The following is a 27,780-nucleotide window of genomic DNA, read 5'->3' as shown; positions in this document are numbered from 1 at the left end:
AAAATTTTCAGTCTAAATATAGAGTCTAAAAGAAAAGTCCGGAAAGGTAATGACAGAAATCTTGTGAAACTACCTTCCATTGCAGAAACTAAGAATATACTAAAACCAGTAACAGAAGTAATCTATCTACCTTATGACTTCCTGTCGAATATCATCAGGCAAAGCAGCAAGGAAAGATGGGTCAACTCCTTCGAATTCACTGCTCAATTGGGCAGCGTTGTTCGCTGAAGATGCTTGTGCTTCTGCCCCTGCTAATGTAAATAAAGAAATATAACAATATATTGCTTCACAACCTTGTTATTATGTGTGTAGATTAGTATGTGGTTTTATAACAATTTAAGCAGTCAGTAAAATGAAAAATGGATAATTAACATTTTTTGATATGGTCGGTTATATTTAGAATTCGTCCTAACCAAAATACAGCTACTAAACATCATTGACCAATGCATTGATTTATAGAGATGTTAAACGAAATTCCTTAATATATATCCCATTATATATGTGTCTTAAATAGGTGACACAGCAGTAAGTAATGATCAACAAGCGAAGAAAACACCATAGTGAATTCGTTGCAAATAATTTCTAGCAAGGGTTCATATTTTACTAGTTTATACTCCCTATACTCCATTAGTTGTCAAGAAATGAAGCTTAAAATGAGAATATTTGTAGCATAAGAGTGAAAACTAACCAGCTGCAGCTTGTTGTTCAGTATCAGTTGCAGAAGTTATTTCTTGTTCTGATGGTTCTTGTACTATAACATTTGATGATGGTTCATCATCTGCAATTGTAGGTTGATTTTCTTGGTCTGAGTGAAAAAAAAATTATTATAATTAACTAGAGAGCGACACTAAAATACATGGTCACAAAGACCAAAACAAAGTAGTACGGGATAAGTAGACTACCGGTACCACAGACTCCTCTTCACCTGACCACCAGATTGCTACAAACATGAGCGCAGAACCGTCACAAGATGTGTAATTTTTAATTTTGATGACGTCAGTGCACACAAGAAACAAATGCCATATAGCCCACAGAAATGTGGTATGTAGTGTTTTAAGATTTTATTTGTAATTAGTTTGGATTTCAGATATTTAAAAAAATTTACTGCAGACCAAAATGAAGTCTGAAATTTTTTAGGACTTTATTTGTAATTAGTTATGATTTCAGATATTTGAAATAAATTTACTGCAGACCAAAATGAAGGCCTAAATTATGTGCTCAGAAGCGAAAACTCCATATAAATAGGAGTCACAATTCAGCATATTTGTATTATGAAAAAACTTTTCATCCAATATAAAAATTTGGTTCCTAAGTTCATTTTTATTTAGTCTTCACAAGAATTTATTAACCAATGTCAACAACAGTGAATTAACCTTTATCAATCAAGAAATCCTATACATACTTGCATTCTCTTCAGGTGTAGTTTCAACTATTTGTTCATCATCTTGTTGCATTGCTTCACCTGCATCACTATCTTGCAATTGAACTTCGGTCGTTTCATGTTCTTCGTCATCATGATTTGATTCGAGTGAAACAGACTGGAGAGACGAACTTGCTTGTTGCAATGCATCAATTGCATCTACTTCTACAGACGATGTCACTGAAACAAAGGCAAACGATTTCATAAAGGACGTAGGGACGTAAGGGTTTCTTTCTAAATTAACCTAGTTTGCCAACCACAACAGATGGGCGATGGTCAGCATGAGCTGCCAAAATTTATTTACTGTTTTATCTTTTGCTTTAGGCAGTATATCGAAAGCAAACAACTTTTGACACTCAAAACTACAATTGATAACTAGAAATGATAGGGGCTGATTTTTATCAAGTATTATTCAAGATATAAATATGAACGTTATGGAAACTCAAAAAATGAAACTGCAAACGAGGACATCTATTCTAGAGCACACTGCAACTTTTGCGATGAAAATGACAATAATTGAAAGAGAAAGTAGACTATACAGTTAACACCTGTGCAATGTATATTCACACAACTGCATAAACCACTACCTCATTTCAACAATGTCCAAATATTTGCTTCATTTATTTGTTGATTGTAGACAAAATAAGTAAGCTAGTAGGATATACAGTTAACTCCTTTTGGTGGTATAATACAACTGATATAACCTACTACCTCAGCTCATTGAGTGCCCAGATCGAAACCTACCGGTAATATCAATGTTAGATAGGTGATGTAGCATAACATTTAAAATGTGATTTGAATAATTTTAAAATGGGTTATGTGTAGTTAATAATTTGGTTATACATTATTAGGACAGGATTTCCATAAGTTAGAAATAAGACAGCATATAGGTAAACCAGACACTTTCGCCTGGTTACCAGTCCATGTCAGGTATGGGAATAGTTAACTCGTTATTTATTTCAAATGCATGAACTTTATGGTGGAAGAAGCAGTAACTGACCAGTTCTGTAAACAACCCTACGGCAGTGAAAAGGATTCAAACCAACGATCTCGCACAGGATTTCATCACAGCACAGTGATGATGAGCATGTTCCTAGCTCTAAGCACAATGCACCAACAACTATCTATCACAAATTAAAAGTAACTTGTAAAGCAGATATTTACATACATAAGCCGAATATCTCTATATAAAAGATATATTACCAGATCAGGCAAAGTTAAATATAATTTCACCTAACAGAGCGATCGAAACTGATACTATGTTTATTTACTAACTAAGTATTTCTCTTTGCAACCTCTAATAAGATGATAGTGCTGATTACAGGGTGGAGGTGAAAGGTTAGGCAGTATCTCCCTTGTATTATAGCTCAATCACTACATAACCTACTACCTCAACCCGGCAATACAGCAAAAATATTTAAATCAACATACTCATAACAAGCATGGATTGCATATATTCAGTGATCTAAGATTAACGTAGTAATTCAACTATGTTGGCATTGCAAGTTGGAAATCATAGGTTTAAGTCCAATGAGTCTACTTATTTGATAGTTTATTTAAATAAACTTATCTAATTAGTTACTTATCTACTCTATTAGTGATAAGATTACCATTATCAGTATTAGTGGATTAAGAGTATTAATATGCAAAAAATATTATTCACATAATGCATCAAAATCAAAGTCTTATATTGAAGATCTAAAATATCCCCAGTAGTCCAAATGCATATACTAAATTGAATTTGAAAGTTTTTATAACTCGGCCTCTAACAAAAGTAAATTGAATATGGGCATAACCCAACGGCGTGATGAAAGTAAAGTACGCTAGAGAGATTTCAGATTATGCAGTTATCTTCCTTGCTCGGAAATATAATACGTCAAAGCACAACTGCATAACCTACTACCTCACACAGCAGACTTCATATAGGTAAAAATTGTAAAAGTAAAAACTACCCTCATTCTGTACATATTATGCATAGCAACTGTTTTTGACAAACCTTGTTGCTGATTGACAGGAGATTCAGGTCGAGTAGCAATAGGTGTATTAGTTGGTGTTGATATGCCGGCATCTCCAGAGTCCATTTGCGTCTGAAAATTCAACATAAAAAAAAATTAAAACCAAAGGTAATCTCACTGATTGAGGAACTTGACCGCCATTGATATGAGATCAAATTTTGAATCAATTTGAACGTATTCAAAATAGAAGCTGAAACAATGCAGAGCTATGTCTAGTTTGTTCTATGTATTCTTAGCTGCACTCGCTACATGGGATACAGCAGACCCGTAGTGTGTGTACCAAGTTAGGCTTGGGCCATAATTTTATTCCGATTTTCCTTATTTCAGGTTTCATAGGTTTCAGTCCCCTTACACAACTTGATGTAGAGTAGGCGAAAACAAATAGTAACCTCCATATTGGAACACATATTTCTGGAGCGCCTAGCAAACTGCCTCTCTTCTAATACAGATTGGTAAGGCTCGGCAATCTTGTGTGGTTTGAATATAACATTTTGGCATTCCCTACAATGCCTAACAATACAAACCTCTCGTTCTTCGTCAGGAGTAGAAGCCGGTGTGTCAATATTTTCTGCATTTTCTGTTTCTTTATCTTTTCCATCTTTTTCCTTCAACTCTTCTTTTGCAGCCTTTTCTTTTTCTTCTTTCTCTTTATCTTGCGCTCTCTTTGCACGTCGTTCCTCGATATCAGAATTTCTTCGTTCTTCAAGATGATCAATGATCTCTTGTCGTAAACCTATGTTTACAGATACATCGTTAAAAATAAGGTGTTGTCTAACAATCACCGAGGGATTTTCATATTTACACCAGGGGAAAGGAAAGATGACAAGAAGACAAGAAGACAAGAAAACTCAATTATAGGGCTTATCGCCGGGTTGCAAGTCCTTGGCAAAAATGGTAAACCAGTTAGATGATGGAGGAAGACGTAACCTGACAGCGTTTATGTCAACCACCCCGATTGCAAAGAGCACAGCAACTATCTCACACATAATTATCTCCCACAGGATTCAAACCTGCAAACCCATGCAGGGTAATCAGAGGTGTGATTAAAAAGAACCAGAACAATAAGCTTACCTAGCAAGCAGTATTGCGTACTGTCTGGCTCCAGAACTTCGCAAGTTTGTGTCCATCTCGTGATAGCAGTAGGTACACTTAATGATCCAGATCCAGTACCATTGCGACCACTTGACATGATGTGATTCTATGTTGAAAAATAAAACCATCTGTCAGTAAATCTGAAACCATTTAACTAGAATTTAAATAATATTAGATGAGTGACTGTACTTTTACTTACTTACTGTTTTGAATTTCTAGAGAGATACCAAGACAAATTTGTTTTTTTAACTATTATTCCCAGTTGAGTGTGCAGAGGAAGATTCATTTTTCTCAAAGATGATTGTGAATTTGTAAATAATTAGGTGTGGATTATTTAATTTAATATCAAATCTTTGACCCAACATCCATAGCTGATGTGGCCTAGTGGTTCAAGCATTAGACTTAACTATGATGGTTTTTAGATTAAAATCATGGGTTCAAATCCTATGTCCATCACTTCACCCAGGGTGTAATAAATTGGGTAGGTAATGTTGAACCAGAACCCAGTCCTTCCAACTATACCAGATCCTTACCTAACAGTTTCTGCTTCTGCAGAGCCTTGTTCAGAGCGATAGCCATATAAATATGACTTGAAAAAAAACTAGGACATCTTATACTGGTCCATCCACATTAATAGATATCACATTTTCGAATGCTTTTTTAGAATCAATATTTCCTATTGTAATCACATGTGATGGTTAGTGTAAATCAATTACCTGTAATCCACTATCAGCAATATCTCTGCTTAGCGGCAAAAGACGAATATTACTTGAATTAACAAGTAATTGAGCATGACCTCCACCTTCATTGTATAAGGAATTCGACAACTGAAGAACATCAGCAGTAGCAGTTGGACCAAGCAATCTGAATGAAAAGTACATTTAAAAAAAAAGTGCCAAGTACCAATAATCTGTTGTAGCAGTATGGTTGCTGTTACTGGTAAAGTAGCCAACATATATCTATTTAAAGCGAGTGCGAGTGTAAAGCAAGTGTATTCTGGAGGCCAGGACCATTCTTTACAAGCACCGATGTAGGTACTCTAGAAAAGTTATATCAAAGTTTTTAAAGTAATTTATCGCAATTTGAGCAGGTGACTTTGATTTCGAGGACCCAATGATTAAAAATCTACCATCTCATAAATAAAAATTAGTAAAAGTACCTAAGTATTAACACATAAAATTATTGTATACAAAAATTCATCACAGCATAATTTTTCACATATATTTAACTCTAAAGATTGAAGTTTTTCGAGGTCAGTTAACATTTTGCCGTTAGAAAGTACATTCAAAAACAACACTCACAACCTTGTTAATATCTGTGGGGCTTCAGTAGAATTGCTGGTGAATTCTATCTGCAACGTTTGTCCATTACGATTAGCTGTAACACTATTGGGATAAGTGTTTCTGGCTTGTGCATTGGATGTTGCAGATGCAGACGTACCACCAGGCAAAGTAGTTCTTCCACCTGCTCTTGTCAACATTGGGTGAGTGGTCGGAATAAACCATGATGAAGCAAAACCTTGAAAATATAGAGATAAAACACATTAAACATTGAAAACACATCCAAGACGGTGGAATTAAAATCTAGAGTCTTGGCTTAGCATGTTTTTTGAGTCATATTTCCACAATACAGCATTAGTCTGAAAGTCTGAGCTGATGCAGAAATTCCAGATTTTGTGAAGTCCAAATTTAAAAATTCTAATGATCGAAGCTGAAATATTCAATTTAAAATAATGAGTAAGTGTTTTCCCCAGTCAATTGAATAAAACTTGGGGTCAAAAATCAGTTTTCTCAAAGTTGGGAAATAGAGTCAAAATTTACCTCAATCTGGAACCTAAAATATAGTAGTATGGCACCATTGTAGATTGGCATGCTGTGAAAAAGTTGTAAACTGCACATAAACTTGTGCATGTATCGTTGAACTGATTCTTTTCAACTGCTTGGGTAATATGGCATATTTAACAAAAATGAAACCTTAAATTGATTCAAAATTATTTCTTAATCAACGTCAGGACCTTGAGTATACTACCACTAGAGCTGGAGAAAGTCTAAATTTAACCACGAAACTCTAAGCTTATACACTCCTTGGAGTAACTCAAATGAACTAAGTGCATAGTACAATATAAACAAAAAACAACTTACCACTAGCAGCAGCAGTTGTATTATCATCACCTATAGGTACAGGCATAGCAAAAAGTTGCGAAGTCCTTGCATTTCCTGCAAGTTGAGGCATCCTTCCAGCAAAACCATCTGAGAAAGAAAAAAGAATATCAAGATAAAAGGGAAGCAGCAAAAACATTATCAAGAACATTGCTAGTAGATACCCTGACAATACCTCGATATTCAATAAACACAATGCGGACCTACAAAAAATTATTGTCGAATTGATGTTATCGATTTTTTTTGATAATATAACAATTACAAAAATTCACTTTTCTTTCTCAACTAGTAGACCAATTTAAAAATTTCAGAGGTTAAAGATGAACGCTTTTCTAAAAAGATAATACATTTGCATTTTTTCAAATTTCCTCTGGTTCCAGTTGTTTTACCCTAAATTTTGCTGATCTTTATAAAGTGAAAAAAAATTGAAAACAAAATTTTGGGTGAAATATAGGATCCTGATGAAAATTTAAAAAAAAATAAGTGATAGCTGTCTAGCGACTATCTCCATCTTTTGAGTATAGAAAATTGAAAATCAGTTCTTCAATTGTCTACAAAAGCAATGTTTTTCCCCAAAAATACAACAATTCAGCAAAATGTTCCATAGGTCCACATCGTGTCCAATAACAATTAATCAAATTATCCCACTATGTAATCGTTACTAAGAATGCAATAGTATTCCTACCACTCAAGACATCTTCAAGTTGTAGGAGAATATTATTATCCGTTGTTTCGCTCAATAAATCGTAAACAAATGTTTCGTAATTTAATCGATTCATGTTAGAATCGTCATCATCATCGTCATCTTCTTCTTCTGTATCATCTTCATCCAGATCATCCATCTCAGATCCTTCATCTTCAAGATCCTGAAAACAGACGTTTGCTATGATACAGTTGAAACTATTATAGTAGCCCATGAGAAAATTTCCCCACAGAAAGTTTTTAAGATGAGTGTGTCCTAGTCACACAGAGTGATTACTACTGCAGGATCGCATTAGAGCAGTTGTTTCCAACAGGGAGATATAACTGGATAAAAATTGGAAAAGACGGAAAAGGATTGGGACCATTGGTTGAAAACTATGAAATGACTTTTGCAAACTATTTGAAAGTTTAAGTTATAGATTTCATACGTTTACTGCAGTCTAAAATTATTCTATAAAATGTGAAATTTTTAAATTTTTCAATGTGTTTGAAACTTATTATTTACATATAAAACAGCTTTGGAGTGAATATTATTCCACTATATAGCTTGATACATATCCGTACCTAAAACTATGTCAGTTAGTTGAATAGCTCGTAAATTTCAATCACATATGAGTATTCTTAGTTGTCAGAATCATCAAAGTGCAATCGCTATAAAAATCACAATGAGAATGATAATAAAATTCTATTATATTTTACTTGATCATCATTATTATGCTCCGTACGATCCTCACTTCCGCTTGAATCTTGATCATCATCATCGTCATCATCATTGACATGATGATCACCTTCCACATTCATGTCAACAACAACGTCATCATCATGTTCGGTACTCTCACTCATAATTAGATCATGAGAAAATTGTGGTGTTGCTTCCGAATCTAATGTTTTAAACATGGAATTTTAAATAAATGTGATAGTCATTGCAGTGAAGTGTTCAATTTTTAAGATTTCTTCTGCTGGTGAAATTTGAATACACTAATAAAATCATGCGTGTATGTACATGTTGTTACAAATTTTTAGCAAAATGTGTGAACAAACAATATTTAGGATAGGATTTCCATTTTTACCCTGGGTGGAAGAAACCAATAGGATGGCGTAATGATAAAGTGAGCTGCGCGAATCACGACCTATTATCTGGTTACAAGTGCATGTTTGGCATTACAATGCACTTGGTATTTATCCAAACACATATTGGATTATGATTTATTTTTAATAACAATGTATCTCAATCGATCAATTTTTGAACTAGAAGCTAAATAACGTTTTTAGAGGTTTCTGATGTTAATTAACAGAAGTAAATTACCTGTAACGAGATGGAAAGTATCTTCCATTGATTCATTGTTTTCATCTGCCACTGAATTGAATGAAGCTTCTAAAAATTAAATGAATATTTATTGATATGCATTTTGTTTGGAATGGGATAATAATCATGGCACAACAGATTCGGCACTGTTTGTGCGTCAACTTATTTGGTGTCAGTCAGGTATTGAAAAGCAAAAACAGGGTCATAGAAATGTATATCCAAATTTTAAAACTCATAATTTAAATAAAAGCTGGCATATGAAATGTTTTTTCAAGTAAACTTAAAATTGTGGTTAGGGTAGCTTCAGGAAATATAAGATTTGAAGACTTAAAAAAATAACTCCCAAGATTCAAAAATACAAGCAACTAATATTCTGCATAGTAAGCTTGTTTATTTAACGTAAAAAGTGCCATTACCAAATAGGCTGGGGCAAATCAAATGACACTACAACATAGCCTACCCCATGAAATATTGTATACGAAAAGACCTAAAAAAAAAAAAATTAACAATGATTTGGTTATAGTAACAAACATCAAAATTTCAAATATTCGCATTGAAATATATGAAGTAATTTTCCACCTGCACCAGCCATTTCGAAACCTTCATTATTTGATTCAATAACACTCTCATCCATTCCTTCTTCCCGATTTGTCTGTGAATCGCCATCAACCTGAATAAACCGAAGAAATTGCATTGAATTAACATGAACATTCGTCCAGAAGCTGTAACTAGGCAATAATGATACTATTCAAACAAATAATTAGCTGACAAACAACATCAACGTATTGGAATCTTTGCATGACTAACCATTAGAAAACTTCTTAAAAAATCTTGAATGTAAAAATGAAAAATTGACATTCAATTCCAGATGTAAAACTCATACAACATTTTCCTTCAGATACTCACTCTTATAGAAATGACAGCATTTTGTAATGATTCTGCATCAGGTGGTTGAGAAGAACTTTGCTGCTGTTGCTGTTGTTGATCTTCTGATTTATCTACAGCTCCTGATGGTTTAGGTGTGCTTGGTGCAGATGAATGATGAACAAGTCTTGACAATGTCTATTGAATAATAAAATATTGAATAAAAATAAAGGTATGAAACCTATATCATTGTATTGTAAGAAATTCATAATTGTTTTGATCAACAAGCAATTTAAAACAATTGAAAGACATTAGTTGGAAATGTTGGTTATAAGCTATGAGATGAAGGCTTTTTTGAGTCAGAAGTTGAAACTTTGGTTATAACCCATTAGCTGAAAATGCGGTTTTAAGCCATAATTTTAAAATGCTGACAATAAGTTGGAAAGGCTAGCTATAGGCCATATTAACATGAAACTTTGGTTATAAGCCATAATTTTGAAAAGCTGGTTTCAAGCCATAGGTTGAAAATTGGCCATAAGGTGAAACTTCTGGTTAAAGGCCATAGGCTGAAAATGGTGAATATAAGCCATAAGCTGAAATGGTGACTATAATCCATGTACTGAAAATAGAGATGCTAAACCAAAAGTAGAAAAACCTTGATTAGAAGACATAAGTTTATACTGCTGGTATAATGTTAAGTGCAGGTTGATTCTAAACTAGACTGTAGATTGCAAGCGCTGATTTTCCTGATGTTAACTCCAAACAGCTATTTAGACTGGCAGACAGCTGATCTTCACATTACCGTTTTGAACAACAAAAAAATTCAGAAGAGCTCCTATTTAAACCATTTTTCACCCTGGATAAGAAGACTTTTCATGTGCAACTCACTGGACTAGGAAATGAAGTTGTTAATATCACAATATTGAATCATAAGTAAGCAAATGTTTGTAAAAAATTTCAAAAAGATTCAACAGAAAGAACATATATTTATTACCTCCAACGGTTTTAAAGCTGCATTGACAGAGTCAGCCATGTTGGGAGATCCAAGATCGATATAATTTGGGATTTGTGCAAGATCAGCACCTAGACCTTTGCTTATCATGATTCTGGCAAGACTCATTGGATCATCAGTAGGTAATAGCACAGGTCCTCCATCTGACGAATGCATCATTTTCGTGGCACATTCCATTATTGTACTAAAATTAATAATTTCAGTAAAGATAATTATGAAGCATAAATTGATAAAAAAAAAATGAGGAAAGTAATAGACATTATAATATATACAAATACATGATTTCTTTCTGAAATAATTTCAAAATTCACCATAAAAAATCAGAATCAAACTTAATATTATCCAAAAAATACACAAAATTCGACATCATGATATTACATTTTTCTACATGTCTGATTAAATCAAAATCTCTGGCTTCCAAATAAAGTAGAAAGAGTAGAGATAGAACTATATAGAGCTCTCAGAACTATGTATATAAAAAACTTTGATATTCTATGAATCAACTTTTAGTTTAGTTGTCCCAAACGGAAACAAAATATAGAATCTCACCTTATCAAACCTAGTAAAGCTCTTAATGCATTATGCTTCCCTTGTGATTCAGGTAGCACTAATGTCTTGTGCAATGAAGATTTGATTTCACTGATGACAGTATTTTGTATTGATGATTTAGGATTACAACATACAATGCTGGTCAATAAGATTTTTGCCAATGATGAACAACAATCTTTATCATTCTGATTGTTCTGTGAAAAAATTGATTTTCAATTCAATATTACAGAACACAAAGTTCATTTCATTTAGAACAGTGGTTCTCAAACTTTTCAAGCGGCGCCCCCCTTTCGGAATTTGTCAAGTCTCGTGCCCCGCCTCAAAAATAACTAGCTAACAATGAGCTACAAATAACAGATAGTAAGGCAAAAGTATGTTTTATTCGAAAAACACGTTGAGAATACGTGGATGAAACGTAAATATCTAAAATAAAAAAATGTAAATATTCAAAATTAGGCGAGCACAATCAAATCTAAAAAATATTTTTATTTTTAATTATCTTCACCCCCTCAAAAAATTGTCTACTAGATGTGGGCCGCGCTCCACAGTTTGAAAACCACTGATTTATAATCTATGTGATCAAATAAAATTTGGGACTGTATTCTGCAATTTAATGGATAGTACTGACTGATTGATGATTTATCCATTCTGATATTCTGAAACAAATTCAGTTGCAAATAACAGGTTATTTATAATTTAGCAAGAATCTGACATATTAACAGAAACCGGATTGCAGTAATTTTGATTTCACAATCCCCAATAATACTCATTTTGAATATCGCAAATCCTGGTTTCTAATTTAATTATTTAAGATTTCGACACCTTTAATAAACCAATTAACCAGGATATAGTAAACTGGTAAATCAAATGGAACTATACAGGAACTAGTGAGTGTGTACCTTTGCAGTATTGTTGTTAGTTGATCCTCCAGATTCGTCTTTTTTATTCGAGACACAAGGTAGAAGATGATGTAGTATGAATGAGAGACATGAACAATCCTGAACACAAACATTTAGGATTGTGATGGAATAAAAGAATAAAAAGAGAATAAAAATAATCAATCATAGCTATGTTGGGTGTAGGGGCCCTAGTCACAGGTCATCAGAGTCTTATCTGAATCTCAGAAAATTACTTTAAAATTCTAACTAGGACTTAATCATATATTGACAACATTCAACACATCAACATAGCTTGTTTGATGGAATTGCTGGAAAAATACTAAATATTTTATTTATTCAATACAACATTAATAATCAATGTTGTAAATATTATTTGATCTTTATTTTTTTACTTTTTCAAAGACTCAATTATCAGTAATATAATCTCTGGCAGTTGAGTTTTTGAATTTAGTCATTTCGTTCGAATGACTCGAGTCATTCAAGTATTTGAAAAATGTGACTGCTATTGAAACAAGTTCACATGAATATACTGCATATCTATGGTCTCGTGCTAAAATACAGCAATCGTAAAAATATTTAATTCACCTGTTTTATTAAAGAAGAAATACCAGCAGGATATGTATGATAAACAATGAAACTAGCACATGCTGGATATGAGCTAACAAGTTCTGCGAGTAAACGAAGAATAGCAGCTTTGGAAAACAATGGAGTCTCTTCCTCTGTAAATAGCAAAACAAGTTCCAATGAGTAAACTAGAAAATTTAAAAAAATTCTAGATAAAAAATATTAGGTTGCACACCATTACCGGGTTTTTGTTTAGTATCTTCTTGTTTTTCTTTGTCATCATCTGAACCTTTCTCCATATCTGTAGCTTCAGGAGTATCCTGGATAGACAAACATGTTGTAAGTAAGATTATTAACACTAAATACAATAGAAACATACACTTTGATGATAAATTAATGAATCTTGAGTGCATTAGCAGAGTGGTTAGTTACTGCCAGGGGTCATCAAATATTTCAAGTATTCATTAATCAAGTATTTGTCAACAAACACAAAGTCTTACAGAAGGATAAAAAACTTCTTCCATTTCTTGTGATGACCTCGATGGACCTTCTTCCATTGTAGTTACAGGAGCAATACTGCCTTGTCTCATAGCAGTAGTTCGTTCTTCTTCTCTTCTGTCGGCTTCACTCTCACTATATCTACGATGCATGTCATCACCAACCTATAAAAATGGAAATCATACAGAATGGGACCTTTTACACCTACTTTATGAATAAAAGATAAGTCACTAATGTGAACAAAACTGTTGCTATTTGCTCAGTAAATTTTAAAAAATTCCCACAGGTTGACATTGCCAAGAATATTTCAAACACTTTGCATTGCACCTGAATTTTTATAACTTGAGTGAAACTATAATTCATTGTTGAGCTACAATACTAATACAAGCTCTAAATGCATGTTATAAAAAAATATTTAAATTCTCTAATAAAACTTTTCTATGCATTATACAAAACAATTTTGGAATGAAATATACCAAAAACCAGATATTCAATCTAATATTAATCCGACATACTTCAACCACTGTTGGAATCAAAATAATTCATAACATTGATGTTACCAAATACAAATTGAATACCTGTCTGAGTTGTTGTGCCACAGACATTACTGATGATGCGGACTTCGAATGTGCTTTACCAGCAGCATCACCTAACAGATTTTAAGAGAACATTTTATCACACAAAATATGAATATGTTGACCTATATTAAAGATAATTAATTGTAACTGAACTAATATGCTGGCCCTTACGAAATCGTGTCATTCCAATCAACACTTCAATTTATATTGGCATAGTTTTTTTAACAAAATTTCCAATAGACAATTTTAATAATACAGGGTGTTCTTGATATAAAATTAAAATTCCTATTAGAATTCCAATTTTGTTATGAAGTCAGTTCTTAATATATCCTAACCAGATTTGTTTTTATTTTAATCAGTGTTTATTTAAGATTTTTCACTTTATGTAACACATTTTTACATGTCCACCATTAGTTGCCCAAGGTTCTTTTACTTGATTTAATTTATGGCTATATAAAAACCTTGTATCATTGATTGTATATTTAATTTGAGCCTTGCGTGGAGGAAATTCAAAGATCCTCATATTTTATATCAATTTATTTCCAAAGTGAGAAACATTCAGTGGTATGTTCACGTACCATGGTTTTGAATTCTTGAACCGTTTGATTTTATCAAACCATTGAGTAAGAGTTGAAGTATTTTCTTGGTTGTCATACTCAATGGTATTCTACATTTTGAATGTTGATCAGAATCTTTCGCAGACTCAAGAATTTGTACGATGCTTCCGTTCATCAATCTAGTTTCTTCATCTTCCACATCTTAAAGATATGATTTAAATTTAAAATAGAAATAAATGATTAAAAACTTGTACAGAGATATTACTGTATTTATACTACTAAATAACATGAAAAGTTTCCCAGCATTTAAAGAGAAATTATAATTTCACAACTTTTGAATAAATACTTCCTACTATAAAAATATATCTGCTTGTGGTTAAAGTCTGGAGCATGTCGAATAAAAAAAATGAGTCTCGTTTACATTAATAACAGACATCCTTAAATAACAATAAATAAAAATTTGGATTCACACTGACCAGTATAGGAATCATGCTATATAACATTGTGTTAAATTTTTTGATATGAATAAAGATAATGACAAATGACAATGACAAATAAATAATAAAAATTAAATTCCATTCAAGAAACCATTTGATAAAGTTTTTTTTATCTAATAACAATAATAACTCACGACTAGTCTTTGCGCCAGGCAAGCATATTCTAAAATTTTTCTTGCAAACGTCAACAAACGTTTTTGGGTGTCGACAGGCCATTGGTGCTAGAGCTTGTAAAACGTAGTACATTTCTCTGTTACCAATTGTTGTTGCAGAAACCCCACTCGATTGATTCGGAACACCCCTCAACGCTGCGAACCGGACAGTCTGCAAAATCAAGAAAACCATTAAATAATGATGATTTCATATATGATCAAGTATGATTTATCATTAAATTGCACACACTTATTATATGGCACACCTATAAATCATGCCTAAAAAAGGAAAAAGTTAAGAAAACAAAAATCATGGCCAAACACATCTGCCGAACTTGAATGACACGAAGTTGAGTTGGAAAATTATCCTAATCCTAAAGCCGCAGACAAAATTGAGGTTAAAATGACTCATTTATTTATTTATAAAGGCTGAATAACGTGTATTGAATGTAAGTGGCACAATCGGATACAACCTCAGGCAACCTAGAAAATAAACCTTAAGAAAAAAAATCCTGTGCCCAATAAGACTAAGATATATATTAAAGAGAATCACAAAACAGTATTGATAAAAAAAATTAATATTTGGCAAAGTTGGCATTCAGAAATATAAATATCTAAATAGTTCGATAAATTTTTATGATGAATGATCCAAATAAACAATCATTATACGTAAAATATTTGACATAAAACACAACGAAAATCCCACAAAATTAATTTCCATTTTTAGAATCATGAAATAAATAGAATTTCGGATTTTGCATAAACAACCTTGTGGATTGTGGTAGATCTTCAATAAATTAAAATAGAATTAAATTTTCCTTTATAATATCAAACCTTTTCCATAGTGTGACGTAATGTTTCCGCATCTTCAAATATATGACAAAATATAAGTGTGGCAAGAGAAGCAAAACCTGCAAATTCACTTCGTTTCGTCAGACCCAATAACGCTTGCGGACCTTCCAGTTTGACAAATTGTACAGCTCGTTCATGTCCGCCAGGTTTGTCACTTCTTGTCAACCTTGAAAAATAAAAGGAGTAACAAATTAAGATAATGTATACACATAGAAACAGTGCAAATGTAAAAACATAAATAAGTTAAAAGTTGAGTTTAAAAATTATTTGAAATAAAAAAAATTGAATAACTTGGAGATTATTTAGTGCTTCACACGAAGCATTTTTTATTGTTTTTATACATTTTCACATATTTCGCCAAACAAAGATATGTAGCTACTGATAGAACTGGAATCTTTGTCATCACAAATTCTTATCCATACGCAATATAATTGGCGCTCCAGAATTGTGTGTACTAGTATGAAGGTAATTAATTTTGTTCTTTAAATCAACTTTAAATCAAGTTGTGTAAAAAATAACCTATGGGCAGGGGGTATATACTTGGCTAACACAAACAGTCCCTGAACTTGTAATAGAACTAAAATATGGAAAAACAGTAAAAAATTATGGCCTAATCTAGGCCTACACACACTATGGGAGTACCGTATAATTTTATATTGAAATAGATGACAAAAGTATAAAAACCCATTCAGGAGAGGAATAAAGTTAAACCATATGACCACGATAAAAGCATACAAAACAATTTAGAGAATTTTTTTAAATTGAAGTAATAACCTAAAAGGTTCATATATAAGGAAAAATCTAAATTGAAAATCACACCTCAATAAAAGTCGCATAATAGCATGTAATGTATCAGTATGAACAGGAACTTTTAACAAAGCAGTGCAGGAATGAAGTAATGATTGTGCTTGTTCTTGAGAAATTCCATCCCAGGGTGAAACTTTATTATCAGATTTTTCATCGATTTTTTCAGCAACAACGTCAGTCTCCATAGACGTTTCTAAAAAATTGGAATAAAGTTGGGTTAAAATTCTAATCAAATATGATTTTATACAATACAAAATTTGGCAATTTATATAAACCGCATTTTTCATGATTTTTACCTTATTCACTAATTTCGCCATTGTTTCTAACAAGTATCAAGAGCCACATGGATAATAAAATTTCCAACTTTTAGTAGCATAAAATTTTTTTTTATCGCAACACATCCCAGCCTATTTTTTGTATGGGAAGGTTGGCCAGAGAGGTCATTACAAATGAAAATACCAAATTTATATTCTTCTGTGCCTGAAAATTGATTGCTTCAACTTGTTCCCCGTTTGACAGCATATTTGATTTAAAATAAATATTTATATAACAAAGGTGTTCTGACCAAAATTATATACTGTCAGTGAAGTCCAGACCGAATCGTATTTTCAAATACCATCAAGGTTACTTATTTTACATAGTGAATTCACAACTTCAAAATTAATTTAAAATATTTCAATTCTGAATAATATGATTTGTTCAAATGATATCAGATGCTCAACGTTTAATATTCCTAGAAAACCATTCAAGAGAGTTCATCTCTCCTTTTCTGGCCAGAAAAAATTAATCCTCGTGAAAATACAATGATTTGTGTAAATTTGTTGCTATGATATCATCATTTTAAAAACATATTCCATATTGAAAAAATTCACTTTGTACATCGTTCCGTTTTAGCCATCCCAATCTACAGTACTAGACTGAAAATTTACCTTCTGTGGTATTGGTTGTTGTTTCAGTGGAATCCGATGTTGTTGGTGGCTTCTGTTTTGAAAACATAATCATTATTGGACGTCTGTTGCCCGATTCTTCGTTTACTTGAACCATTTGCTGAAAATTAACATTGTATCTTCTTCTTCCAGCAGTGAAACTGATTAAAACGAAGAATGTTGTCAAACAAAGATATGCTTGATTTTAATAAATAAACCAAACAAGATATTCATAAGAGTAATGTGATATAGACAAGGAGCTAGAACGTAACTTAGATCTGCATATAAGAAAAATGGGCGCTCTAGAAATTTGTGTACTAATATGGAGGTAACTAATTTCGTTTGGCTATTTTACATTAAGTTCGGTAAAGGGACTGAAACTTGATTATGAATTTGTAACATTCTCGTAGTACACACTTTTCAATAAAATAACCTAATTTCATAACTTTCCAATATGCAACATTTAGTGTATTTCAAATACGGAAACTGTTAAAAAAATTATTTTATTTTTGTGCCTTGAAAAATCAGAAAATGAATAATAGTGAGGTAAATTTACAAAATGACAGTAGTAACAGACTTACACAATCTTGCTAACGCCATCTTTGTATGCATCATCGAGCATTTTCTGATTAGATGTGCTGTAGTTACACCATCTCCCAGACCTATCATCAAACCATTTCCATACTCTGTTCATGGATTTGAATTGATCAAGAGCATCAACTCTATGTTTGTGAAGACAGGATCTTTCATATAAATCAATCAGTAGAATGACAGATGCAATCCATCTAAAATCAAATTGAAACAAAACAAAACGTTGAAGTAGGTAGTGGCAACTTTCTCCAACTATAAATATTTTCATGAAGTGAGTCACAATATGTTTTGAAAAAGGCCCTGTAAAGCAGCAAAGGAAAGACAGAGAGCAATCTGTTTTAAAAGAATCATAATTTTTAATACGTTAGGCCTACTCAATTTTCTCCTAAGTGAAGTGTTGGGCCTGAGTTGAAGTAGAGCGAGTCAGACTCAATGTCGAAATTTCGACTCCTACAAGTTTCAAATACGACTCCGACCTTAGTTAAAACATACTCAACCTCGACTCCAGAACCCTGAACTATGAACCTGTGGTCCCTGGTCTTCAAAATGAGTAAAAAAAAAATTCTAAGAGTGTATTCTATATAGAATAATATATATATCACATATTTTTTAGAACTTTATTAAATTTTACAAAAGATTTCTTATATCAAATTTAAACCTTCAAATTTGAAGTGACTGGCAACATGCGTGATAGAAATTATCAATAATTTTTGTGAATCATCAGAGCGTTCTCATATTATCTGTATCACTAAATATGCTGGATGATGGAAGATTACCAAACATTTGAAATCAAATTTATAAAAAATGAATAAATTTATATAAAATACATACTCTGGTGTGGTCAGAGATTTTTTGTTTTCAAGAACGAGACAGCTTGATCCATGATGCAATAATTGAATGAGTTTGGGAATAATATTGCTTGTATGTAAAGCTTCAGCACACATGTCAGAGAATTGCCTTCCCTAAAAATAAACATGTTATCAAAAACAAATATTTGAAAGTCTGATATCACAATTATTAAAAATATAATTTGGAAAATATGATAATAGCAAAAGCAATACAATATTCCATTACCACAGCTAATACTAAATATTTTACTATTCAAGATGAATTCTGAAATAATAATTTTGAATATGGAATATTGAATATATTCTATACGGGCCCTATTAAACAAACTATAACCAATTTTGAATACATCCGAATATTCAATTTGCTTCCGACATCCTTGTCTATTACTATTACAAACTGATATATCTATCTGTACCTATTAAACACAGCTAACTGTTGAAGTAACTGAATTACTGAAGCAAAATGAATGCATCAGATGTCGTTAGTTAACTGAAGACCTACCAAGACTGTACTTCAATATAATTCATAATTGTGTATATTATTATTATTAATTTTTATGGACTATATTCATGTGCATCGAGATTGAAAATATAAATACCTGAAAGAGCAAAGATAAAAGAAGACATCGTGATGATAACTTTTTATGCGTTGGACTACATAATTTCTCAAGGAGATCCACGGGAGATGACGACGAACATTCTTCTAATATTGTGTCACAACTTTTAGCAATCTGTAGAAGATAAAGCTTGGCTGTCACGTAATGAACATGAATAGAATAAAATGCTGATAATCACAATAATATTCGACACAAAAGAGTAAAAAGGCAGACGGCGTAAAGCCATTCTAAACTGTTTTGTGACGGCATCCAATTGCTATTCGTTCAAAGAAATCTTGACAAAGCGGTTAATTTATAATATTTTAAATTAGTCACTCATATTTTGAATTCCTTCCACAATTCCAGACTATATCAACACATCAGTATCATAAAATTCTGACTAGACTGTATTTAGTAGTTAAATATTCGTAATAGATCTATTTTGTATTGAAATCATTATATTTACATTATACATCTTGCAAAAAAAGCAAAGATTACAGAAAAACTTTTAAGTTTGAACTGGAATACCCGATTATTATTAAAATGTCACTAATGAGGAAATTGTAAATCATGTGGAAAGATTAACATCAGCGTGACATAAATAAGTTTCGCTCGTACGAAAAATGATAAGTATTTTATGAACTAAATGAGCTCCCATAAATACCGAAATGAAATATATACTCATACTTGTTATCTAAAAATATAAATATTCTGAAAAAGAGATAAATATAACCTATTGAGACGATTCATATCTACATAATATAATACCTAAAAATCTCATTCCCACTCAGCCTCAAGAATTTTCATGGCTGGAAATTTTGGAGACACAGTCGAAGAAAAAGCATATATGCACAATAATCAGGATTAGAAAACGAATATTCACAAAAAGTTAAGTTCTTTTGAAAAAAGTATAACAAACTTACATCTTGTAACAAATTTTCAAAAACTTTTTTCTCTCCTGTCCATTCTGGGCCATTTCTTTTCATGATCGCTTCATATACTTCATACACTCTGTAAAACAAATTGAAACTTATTTTTCTACTTCAATAACAAAATCGCTGAAAAATTTATTCTCGTACAAGTCTCAAAAGTCATATATTTGTGGAATTTCATAAGTAAATGGCATGCTATAATAATGATATAACTGGTTTATGTAATAAGAAGCAAGAAGGCATAATGTTTTGTGGTAATAATTTGGCAGCTGAAATCCTAGAACAATGTTGCCGGTGCGGCGTGATGGAATGCCATTATACGCGGTCCAGACAGAGATGTATCAAGTTTCCATTCGATACGTCACGTAGATGAATTTGGGCGGGAAATGCGAGCACATGAGTTGACAACGTCTTGTTGTGTCTACGATTAAGAGGCTATCAGCAATGGGCCGAGCCAAGACAAACAACTGTGATTATAGAGTGAACCTACTTGACCTGATGGGGAAGTCTCTTATACAGGCACTCGAATTGGGATGATAAATGAATAATAAAGTAACATTAGAAGCTAGTTGAATGGTACACTTTCCTGGGTCTAATGACCAAAATCATTAATTTTATGTAAATATTTAACAGCGTCACCAATTTCCAAAACTTGAAAATTGCATAAGGATACTGCTGAATATGAACAAATACAGAGCAAAATACCAAGGACTAGAATATTCTGTATTCATTATCTGTATTCATCGAGTTGATTATGTAAATATAAATCATCAAAGCCTACATACACTACAACGTAGTCCTATACAGATAGCAGTATCCATGAAAACACCTATGAAATCTATCACAATAAACAATATTAGAAAAAGCAAATCCCAAAATACAATTTAAAAAAGTTCACATTTCTCTGACTTCATTGAGTCAGAACATGTTTATTTTCCAAAATGCATTGTCAAGAACATGCGTGCTCAGACGTTCAACTAAAACATGACCAATCTGGAGAAACGTGTGATTGTCTTGGTATGTTTTCTTAGCAGATCATTGCTCAAAAGATGCAATGTAACTGAATAAAAATAGATTTTATTATCATCGACATAATTTGATTACATTACCTGTACACACTGTCTGGAAAGTTATCAAGAAGGCATAGACATCCGTCCAATAGATCTTCAACAAAATTATCAATTTCCTCACCGCTGAGATAACTTTCATAACCTTCTTTTTCCTGAATAAATAAGGCTTTGTCAAAGTTGAAAAGAACACAGATATTTTAACAAGTAAATTCAATGAAAATCTCAATTTTTTGTTTTACGGAGTTGGATGCATAAGTTCAGAATAGACCCATTTTATTCATTTAAAATTTAAGAATTTAAATCAGAACATTTTCAGTTCTTTCAATTTCACACAATTCCTTTATATAATCATTATATATTATATACAATATTTTTGCAACATATATAACAGAAAATTAAAAATAATTCTGGAAGACTTCAGGCAACATTTATGGCCTACAAATTGTCGTGACCCAATTTCAAGAGTAGTAGACTTTGGATAAAATAAGATAAACCACCCTCAATAAGTCATCTCAGAAAAATTAAAATACATTGTATTGTTTTGTTGGATTTTAAAATGGGTTTCAAAAAATATCAAAGCATTCGACCAGTAGTTTTTATAATACTCAGCAACTTTGGTTTCTGCAGCTTAAACTGTAGCGCAGTTGCATTTAATAAGCTTCAATGGGCATTTAACCAATAGCAAGCACACTGCATATGACACGCCAACAAGAGTAAAAACTGATGTAATTTGCCACTAAAAAACACAACATATAACTCAAATAATGAATAACAAAATACCTTGTCCTTGGATGAACCAGGCTGTTCTTCAGAAACTGGTTTCACATCTTCTTTTTTAACTTCAACCTGAAAAAAATTATTTCAGAATCATTCTTTAGGCTGCAAATAAATCCCTTAAAAGCTGGTAGATCGCCATGAAATGATCTCAGATTCGAAGGTGATTTGAGATATAAAAGCAAGAAAAACTTTTTTTTCTGGCAGAAAACAATTAATAAAGTTAAGTAATGGAACTCTAGTGATCTTTAACATCTACCTGAAAAAGGCAACAAAAACAAAAAACTAGCAAAAATACCCAAGGAAGACAATACCAAAATACCTTTTGTTTTACCAGTAAAAGAATTGTTGCCTATATATGCAACAAATGGGAACCACACAGGAAATGCTGAAAACTGCTAACAATAAAAATGAATTGAAAAACACGATAATATACAATAGATGGGACAATAGATGTTGAATTAGGTTGCTTTTATAAATATGTGGGCGTTTTGATTTTCGAATCATAAAAACAAGTTTCGATGCTATTTGTTGGTGCATATACTACTTATCTACAATTATAAATTGATCAAATCTAAAAATACCTTATACCCGCAATACAACAAAAAAAAGTAGCTAATAATGAAAAATATGTATGCAAAGGCAACAAGGTAGGTTACAAAATTATTCCTTGGGTTGATGATAAAACCAATGCGTATTAGATGCAAAAAGCACATTAGATCAGCGCTTCTCAAACTTTCCGTACATGCTGCACCAGATTATCAGGGACAAAAACACACAACGCACTTATGTGAAAAAAAATGCTGCTTTCACATAAAACTCAATTTTGTGATCGTTAATGTATATTTATTCCTTTCAAAGTTTTCCTTCAAAATGCTAAAAAAATCACTCATGTTCGCTACTCGGTTCAGCAGATAAATTGCAGCTCGCGAAATTGTAACAATGGAGCCAGAGACTATGTAACAGAAAATAAACGACATAGAAGGTGAAATGAATTTTTTGATTCACATACACAGCATTTAAAATAGGAAACAATAAAACGTTTATAATAAATACAATATGTAAAATACGTTTAATACAATCGTGTTAATTTTCGCGGAGCACTTAGCAACCTGTAACCTTAGGGAACCACTGCATTACATGACACTTCAATAACGATTTAAAGTTAATATTGTATTACCCTGAGATTTCCATGGTTTTCCAGAATATTGTCTTGCCTTCAATTTCACATAATTTAATCCATAAAATCCAACAAAATCCATAATATATGCAATTTTGACATAAATTGCAATTTAATTAAAAATGGCAATTTCTACAGAAAATTATCAAAACTTTTAATAACCTATTCAAATAGGCTCCTAAATACCTTTTTCGACATCCGTAGATTTAAGGTATGGAAAAGCTATTGTTAGAAAATGCTTCCAAACCTCGTTTATATATACATAACTATAATAATAAAGAGTGAAACATAATTAGCATTAATAAACACATATATTGTCACTGTACTCGATAAGCAAATTGCTCAGTGAATTGGTTCAATTCACCAAACAATTGATTTTAAAATAACATTATTATTGCAAGATATGCAAAATGTAGTCTGAATTGCAACAGATGTCCGCTTAATAATTTCATTGACAGGATGTGTCAAGCTACACCCACATGTAAATTTCTTATTCAACCCAGAGCACTAATGGCACTGAGTCATGTTACTTGACAAGAGGAAAGTTTCCTAATATTCAAAGTGGCATCCACGTACGTGCATATAAAATCATCAACTGCCAAGCTTTTGTTTACACTGATCTGACTGATTTATGGACAAAAGGGACAAGTTTCCTTGTCATCATTTTTTTATAGAACTTCCATAAAAAATCCTAAGTCGAGATTCGAACACATACAAAAATTCATTATGTTCTGTCTGTTGAATTTGGTGACTTGATAATACACATTTATGTCACTTCAGTAACAATTATTGGAAAATAATATGCTACATAATATATTATTTAAACTTTGTCTTATACCACTGGGAAATAATAAATGAAGTGTAGTCATACAAAAAAGATTTGTAGATTATCTGATAACAACCATAAACACATTTGGACAACTTTTGGAAAACAAAAATTTTGTACATATAGTAGAGAAAATTAACTTATACATGAGTTATACATGTACAAGTTATACATGAATATCAGTGAACCTTTTCAATTTAATGGCCGGAAATTGAAATAAAGTACTGCACGTTAAAATGAAATTATTTTATAATGTAACTTCAATTTTGAAATCATTCTCTTGGTGTAGTTTATTTGTATATATACATGCGTAGTTATTTCCCAACAAAAGTTTGTGGAATGTCTTGCAACCATCCCATCTCAACTCCAATGCACATCCATATGACGCATAGCATTTACGCGTTTCGAATAGTTTCTATTAGTAGTATGAGAATTATAATTTATTGATTGATCCAAAACAGCCTAAAATTGTTAAGGTCAAAATTGCGTCATAGCCACTAATTGAAATAGCAACTTTAAGACACAAGTTTTCAAGGTAGGTGACAAACACTAATTAAATATTAATTTGTGACTTGTGAACTCAAATGAAAATAAGCGACAACATACTTATGCTTCTTGAGAAATATTGCGCCATACTCTCTTGGCTTTTCTCTTAACGCATTCCAGACAGTTGTGGTTAACTAAATGGAACACATACGCACAATATATAGTAATTCATTGTCTCCAGTTGACAATTGCTGACAAAGCTGACTTTGACGATATCCAGTCCCATGAAAAACCCCTTTTAGGTTGGACAAAAACAATTCTTTTAAAACCAGTACAGAAAGAAGATAGTTAATACTGTACCTCTTTTTTAGCCTCCTCCTCCTCCTCTGGTCTTGTGGCTTCGAGTGACATTGTTATGGCTTGCATGAGTTGATCTTCTTCACTTTGTTGTGGATGTCCAAGAATCCACTCTGTTGCAGCTTCTAATGTTTGAGTGTGGCGTAATGCATCGATCACACTCGCTCTTGAAAATCCCATGTCAACAAGCTGAAAATATTGAAATTTTTTAGTACTAATCATATTTTATTACCAATTCAGTAAATGCTATATGATATTTTTTGTAAACACGTAGTTTCCCGAATATTAGACTTTTACCTTACGTTTCAAACACGGCAAAAATATTGAACAAGAATATATCATAAATTCCAATCAAAAACGAGGGAATTACCAAACTTGTATATTTAAATTATTATAAAACAAATTTTAGAGTATCAAAACACCAGTTATGTAGTGATAGTGCTGTAGTTCTTCAGCTAAACCTACATCCAATTTATAATAATTGATATTTTACATAACATACCAGTTGAAAGTTAACATTTTCAGTCGGATCTTGTGGTGCTGGATCAGGTCCACCCATGAATCTGATAAAACAAAAGCGGGTGAATATATATTATTTTAATTAAGATAAATTAAGCGAATATACAAAATTATTTTTTCAAAATTCAAATATTGAAATTGTGGTCCCATAAATGAAATTTGTTATGTTTATAGAACATTCATGTTTCATGCCCAATTCTAAGACTATCCTGAAAATTACATAAATTTGAGACATAAAAATAAAATATGAAAAACATAAAAATGAATTTTTGAACTTAAAGATACAGCCAATGATGAGCATTGGTATACAATATCCACATAAGTCAAAAAAAAAATTCAATTTTGATTTTAACAAAAATTGCATCATTTAAAATATTTTGAAGAATGGCACTACTTGGCAAGATGATTTGAAGTCCTTACCTAAAATTTGGTGAGAAATGAAAACTTATAAACCTATTTAAAGCATGTATTCAGGTTTCAATGACCATGCACTTCCAGTTTCTAATTAAGACTTGCCCATTGCAGCAACTGACAAAGAAGGATCGATCAGATATTTAATCATAATGTCGATATGATACCGCCATTTTTATTTCTTCCCATGACCCAATTTAAGCAATAAGTACTAAAATATATGTAGAAATATCCAGAATGACCCAAAGTAATGAAAGCCTAAATTCATACAATAAAAAAAATTTTCAAATGGAAAAAGGAATTTAATAGCAGGACAAGTACTATTCTGTCCAGAATTGTAGGTAATTTCATAAAAAATTCGATTCAAAAATATTTTCACAGATTATCACGATTGAAAGTAATGTAAAAATTTGGTAATACACAATGTAGCATTATTAAAGAGAAATGAGTATTTCGTCATAAAGCTTCAAAAGCAGATTAAGTTTAACGTCATATGTGGCATGTTATACGCACAACAAGTGTACGTTGTGTTAGTAAGATGACAGATTTCACACCACAAATACATCATAGACCAAATTAAAATGTATCAACATGGCATTCATATAAAGAACACATGAATTGTTGGTTTGTTAAGTTTTTTAATGCCTAGGAAATGATGGAAGTACGGTAAGTATGACATTTTTGAATCTTTCAAGTTGAATTTTTTTTTTTTTCAATTTAAATTTAAACATTTTAAATTAGACAAGTGTGCGCAGGTCCTCCATATAAGATGCAGATTCTGATTTTATAATAATTTTGAAAATATCTCTGGCGAAAACATTATCTAAATTATATTATGCAGAAGAAACTAGAAATTTTAGCAAAAATTTTTTTTCGACTGATCACTTTCTATATTTCGCATAAATAAATTTCATATATAATATCAGGAATTATTTTTTCCGAAATGAACATAGCACACAAACACAATAATGAAAAATAAAATTATAATACTAAAAACACGTCCAATGTATAATTGATAAACCTAATACCTTCCACCAATCACAGAAACAGAAGAAGCACCAGGATCTTGCGGTAATGGTTCAGCTGAAATAGAGAATGCGAAATTAGCATAACATAAGCCACGAAATGAGGATAAGTAAGTGTGCCATTATCGATACAATGTACCAAAAAGTATTAAACATTCGAATATGTATATCAAATTGATTGTATGGTTTATGGGGTATACTTTATTCATCATAAAAAAACAAATTTGAAAAAGCTTCATTTTGAAAAATTATCATTTTTGACAGTGGTAACAAAAATGTACTTTAATTATTCAAATAATCCCTTTTAATAAGCTCGAATGTTCAGTGATTCAATCCAATGTTATAGTCAAATATAATTAAAACATAAAAATTATTTCCATTAGGTCATCCAGTAAAAATACTATAAGCTTCAGTCAATTTTAACCAAATTGACAACTTACTGGTAGTAGTTTGCTTTTTCTGAATTTTTCTTTTGATCAACTTTTCACCATGAATGAGGTAGCATAATATCACAAGTACCGAGTCGCAAGTTCGGGCAGAAAGATTGCGGAGTTTATCACTTGACCATAATTTTTTGAGTGTATCCAAGGCAGCCTAAAAAGTAATTTTAGTTTTAATTAATGATTTATAATTAACCTGATATTGTTGGCATTAGAGAGTCAAAAGTTGTCTGAAAAGTTCAGCCAACAAGTCAGGCATGATGAATTGGAGGAGTG

At 31.8% G+C, this 27,780-nt stretch overlaps 1 protein-coding gene across 3 annotated transcripts in view; it reads right to left on the bottom strand.

Annotated features, from left to right (window-relative positions):
- Positions 1 to 27,780, bottom strand: part of LOC120346107 (E3 ubiquitin-protein ligase HUWE1-like) — a 79,072-nt gene that overhangs the window by 15,478 nt on the left and 35,814 nt on the right. For 2 of the 3 annotated variants that reach the window (XM_078115234.1, XM_078115236.1), the window contains exons 30-65: positions 27,505 to 27,658; positions 27,068 to 27,122; positions 25,612 to 25,672; positions 25,113 to 25,298; positions 22,267 to 22,332; positions 21,526 to 21,638; positions 20,408 to 20,495; positions 19,488 to 19,619; positions 18,872 to 19,002; positions 18,031 to 18,234; positions 17,453 to 17,610; positions 16,536 to 16,716; positions 15,699 to 15,882; positions 14,847 to 15,036; positions 14,237 to 14,416; positions 13,659 to 13,729; positions 13,083 to 13,244; positions 12,824 to 12,902; positions 12,604 to 12,737; positions 12,019 to 12,117; positions 11,120 to 11,313; positions 10,553 to 10,754; positions 9,601 to 9,756; positions 9,274 to 9,364; positions 8,695 to 8,763; positions 8,088 to 8,269; positions 7,372 to 7,552; positions 6,669 to 6,776; positions 5,832 to 6,045; positions 5,244 to 5,391; positions 4,507 to 4,633; positions 3,960 to 4,168; positions 3,417 to 3,507; positions 1,403 to 1,600; positions 689 to 805; positions 131 to 251 (exon numbers count right to left, since the gene is read on the bottom strand). In XM_078115234.1, the coding sequence (XP_077971360.1) occupies positions 131 to 251; positions 689 to 805; positions 1,403 to 1,600; positions 3,417 to 3,507; positions 3,960 to 4,168; positions 4,507 to 4,633; positions 5,244 to 5,391; positions 5,832 to 6,045; positions 6,669 to 6,776; positions 7,372 to 7,552; positions 8,088 to 8,269; positions 8,695 to 8,763; positions 9,274 to 9,364; positions 9,601 to 9,756; positions 10,553 to 10,754; positions 11,120 to 11,313; positions 12,019 to 12,117; positions 12,604 to 12,737; positions 12,824 to 12,902; positions 13,083 to 13,244; positions 13,659 to 13,729; positions 14,237 to 14,416; positions 14,847 to 15,036; positions 15,699 to 15,882; positions 16,536 to 16,716; positions 17,453 to 17,610; positions 18,031 to 18,234; positions 18,872 to 19,002; positions 19,488 to 19,619; positions 20,408 to 20,495; positions 21,526 to 21,638; positions 22,267 to 22,332; positions 25,113 to 25,298; positions 25,612 to 25,672; positions 27,068 to 27,122; positions 27,505 to 27,658 (5,036 nt within the window). The remainder of the gene's footprint in view (positions 1 to 130; positions 252 to 688; positions 806 to 1,402; positions 1,601 to 3,416; positions 3,508 to 3,959; positions 4,169 to 4,506; positions 4,634 to 5,243; positions 5,392 to 5,831; positions 6,046 to 6,668; positions 6,777 to 7,371; positions 7,553 to 8,087; positions 8,270 to 8,694; positions 8,764 to 9,273; positions 9,365 to 9,600; positions 9,757 to 10,552; positions 10,755 to 11,119; positions 11,314 to 12,018; positions 12,118 to 12,603; positions 12,738 to 12,823; positions 12,903 to 13,082; positions 13,245 to 13,658; positions 13,730 to 14,236; positions 14,417 to 14,846; positions 15,037 to 15,698; positions 15,883 to 16,535; positions 16,717 to 17,452; positions 17,611 to 18,030; positions 18,235 to 18,871; positions 19,003 to 19,487; positions 19,620 to 20,407; positions 20,496 to 21,525; positions 21,639 to 22,266; positions 22,333 to 25,112; positions 25,299 to 25,611; positions 25,673 to 27,067; positions 27,123 to 27,504; positions 27,659 to 27,780) is intronic. The other variant, XM_078115235.1, reaches the window with a different exon arrangement.

Source organism: Styela clava, chromosome 8 (genome assembly GCF_964204865.1).
Source record: "Styela clava chromosome 8, kaStyClav1.hap1.2, whole genome shotgun sequence".
Lineage (NCBI taxonomy): Eukaryota > Metazoa > Chordata > Ascidiacea > Stolidobranchia > Styelidae > Styela > Styela clava.
Note: the sequence above shows the minus strand (reverse complement) of the source record. Positions and strands in the feature narration are given on the sequence as shown.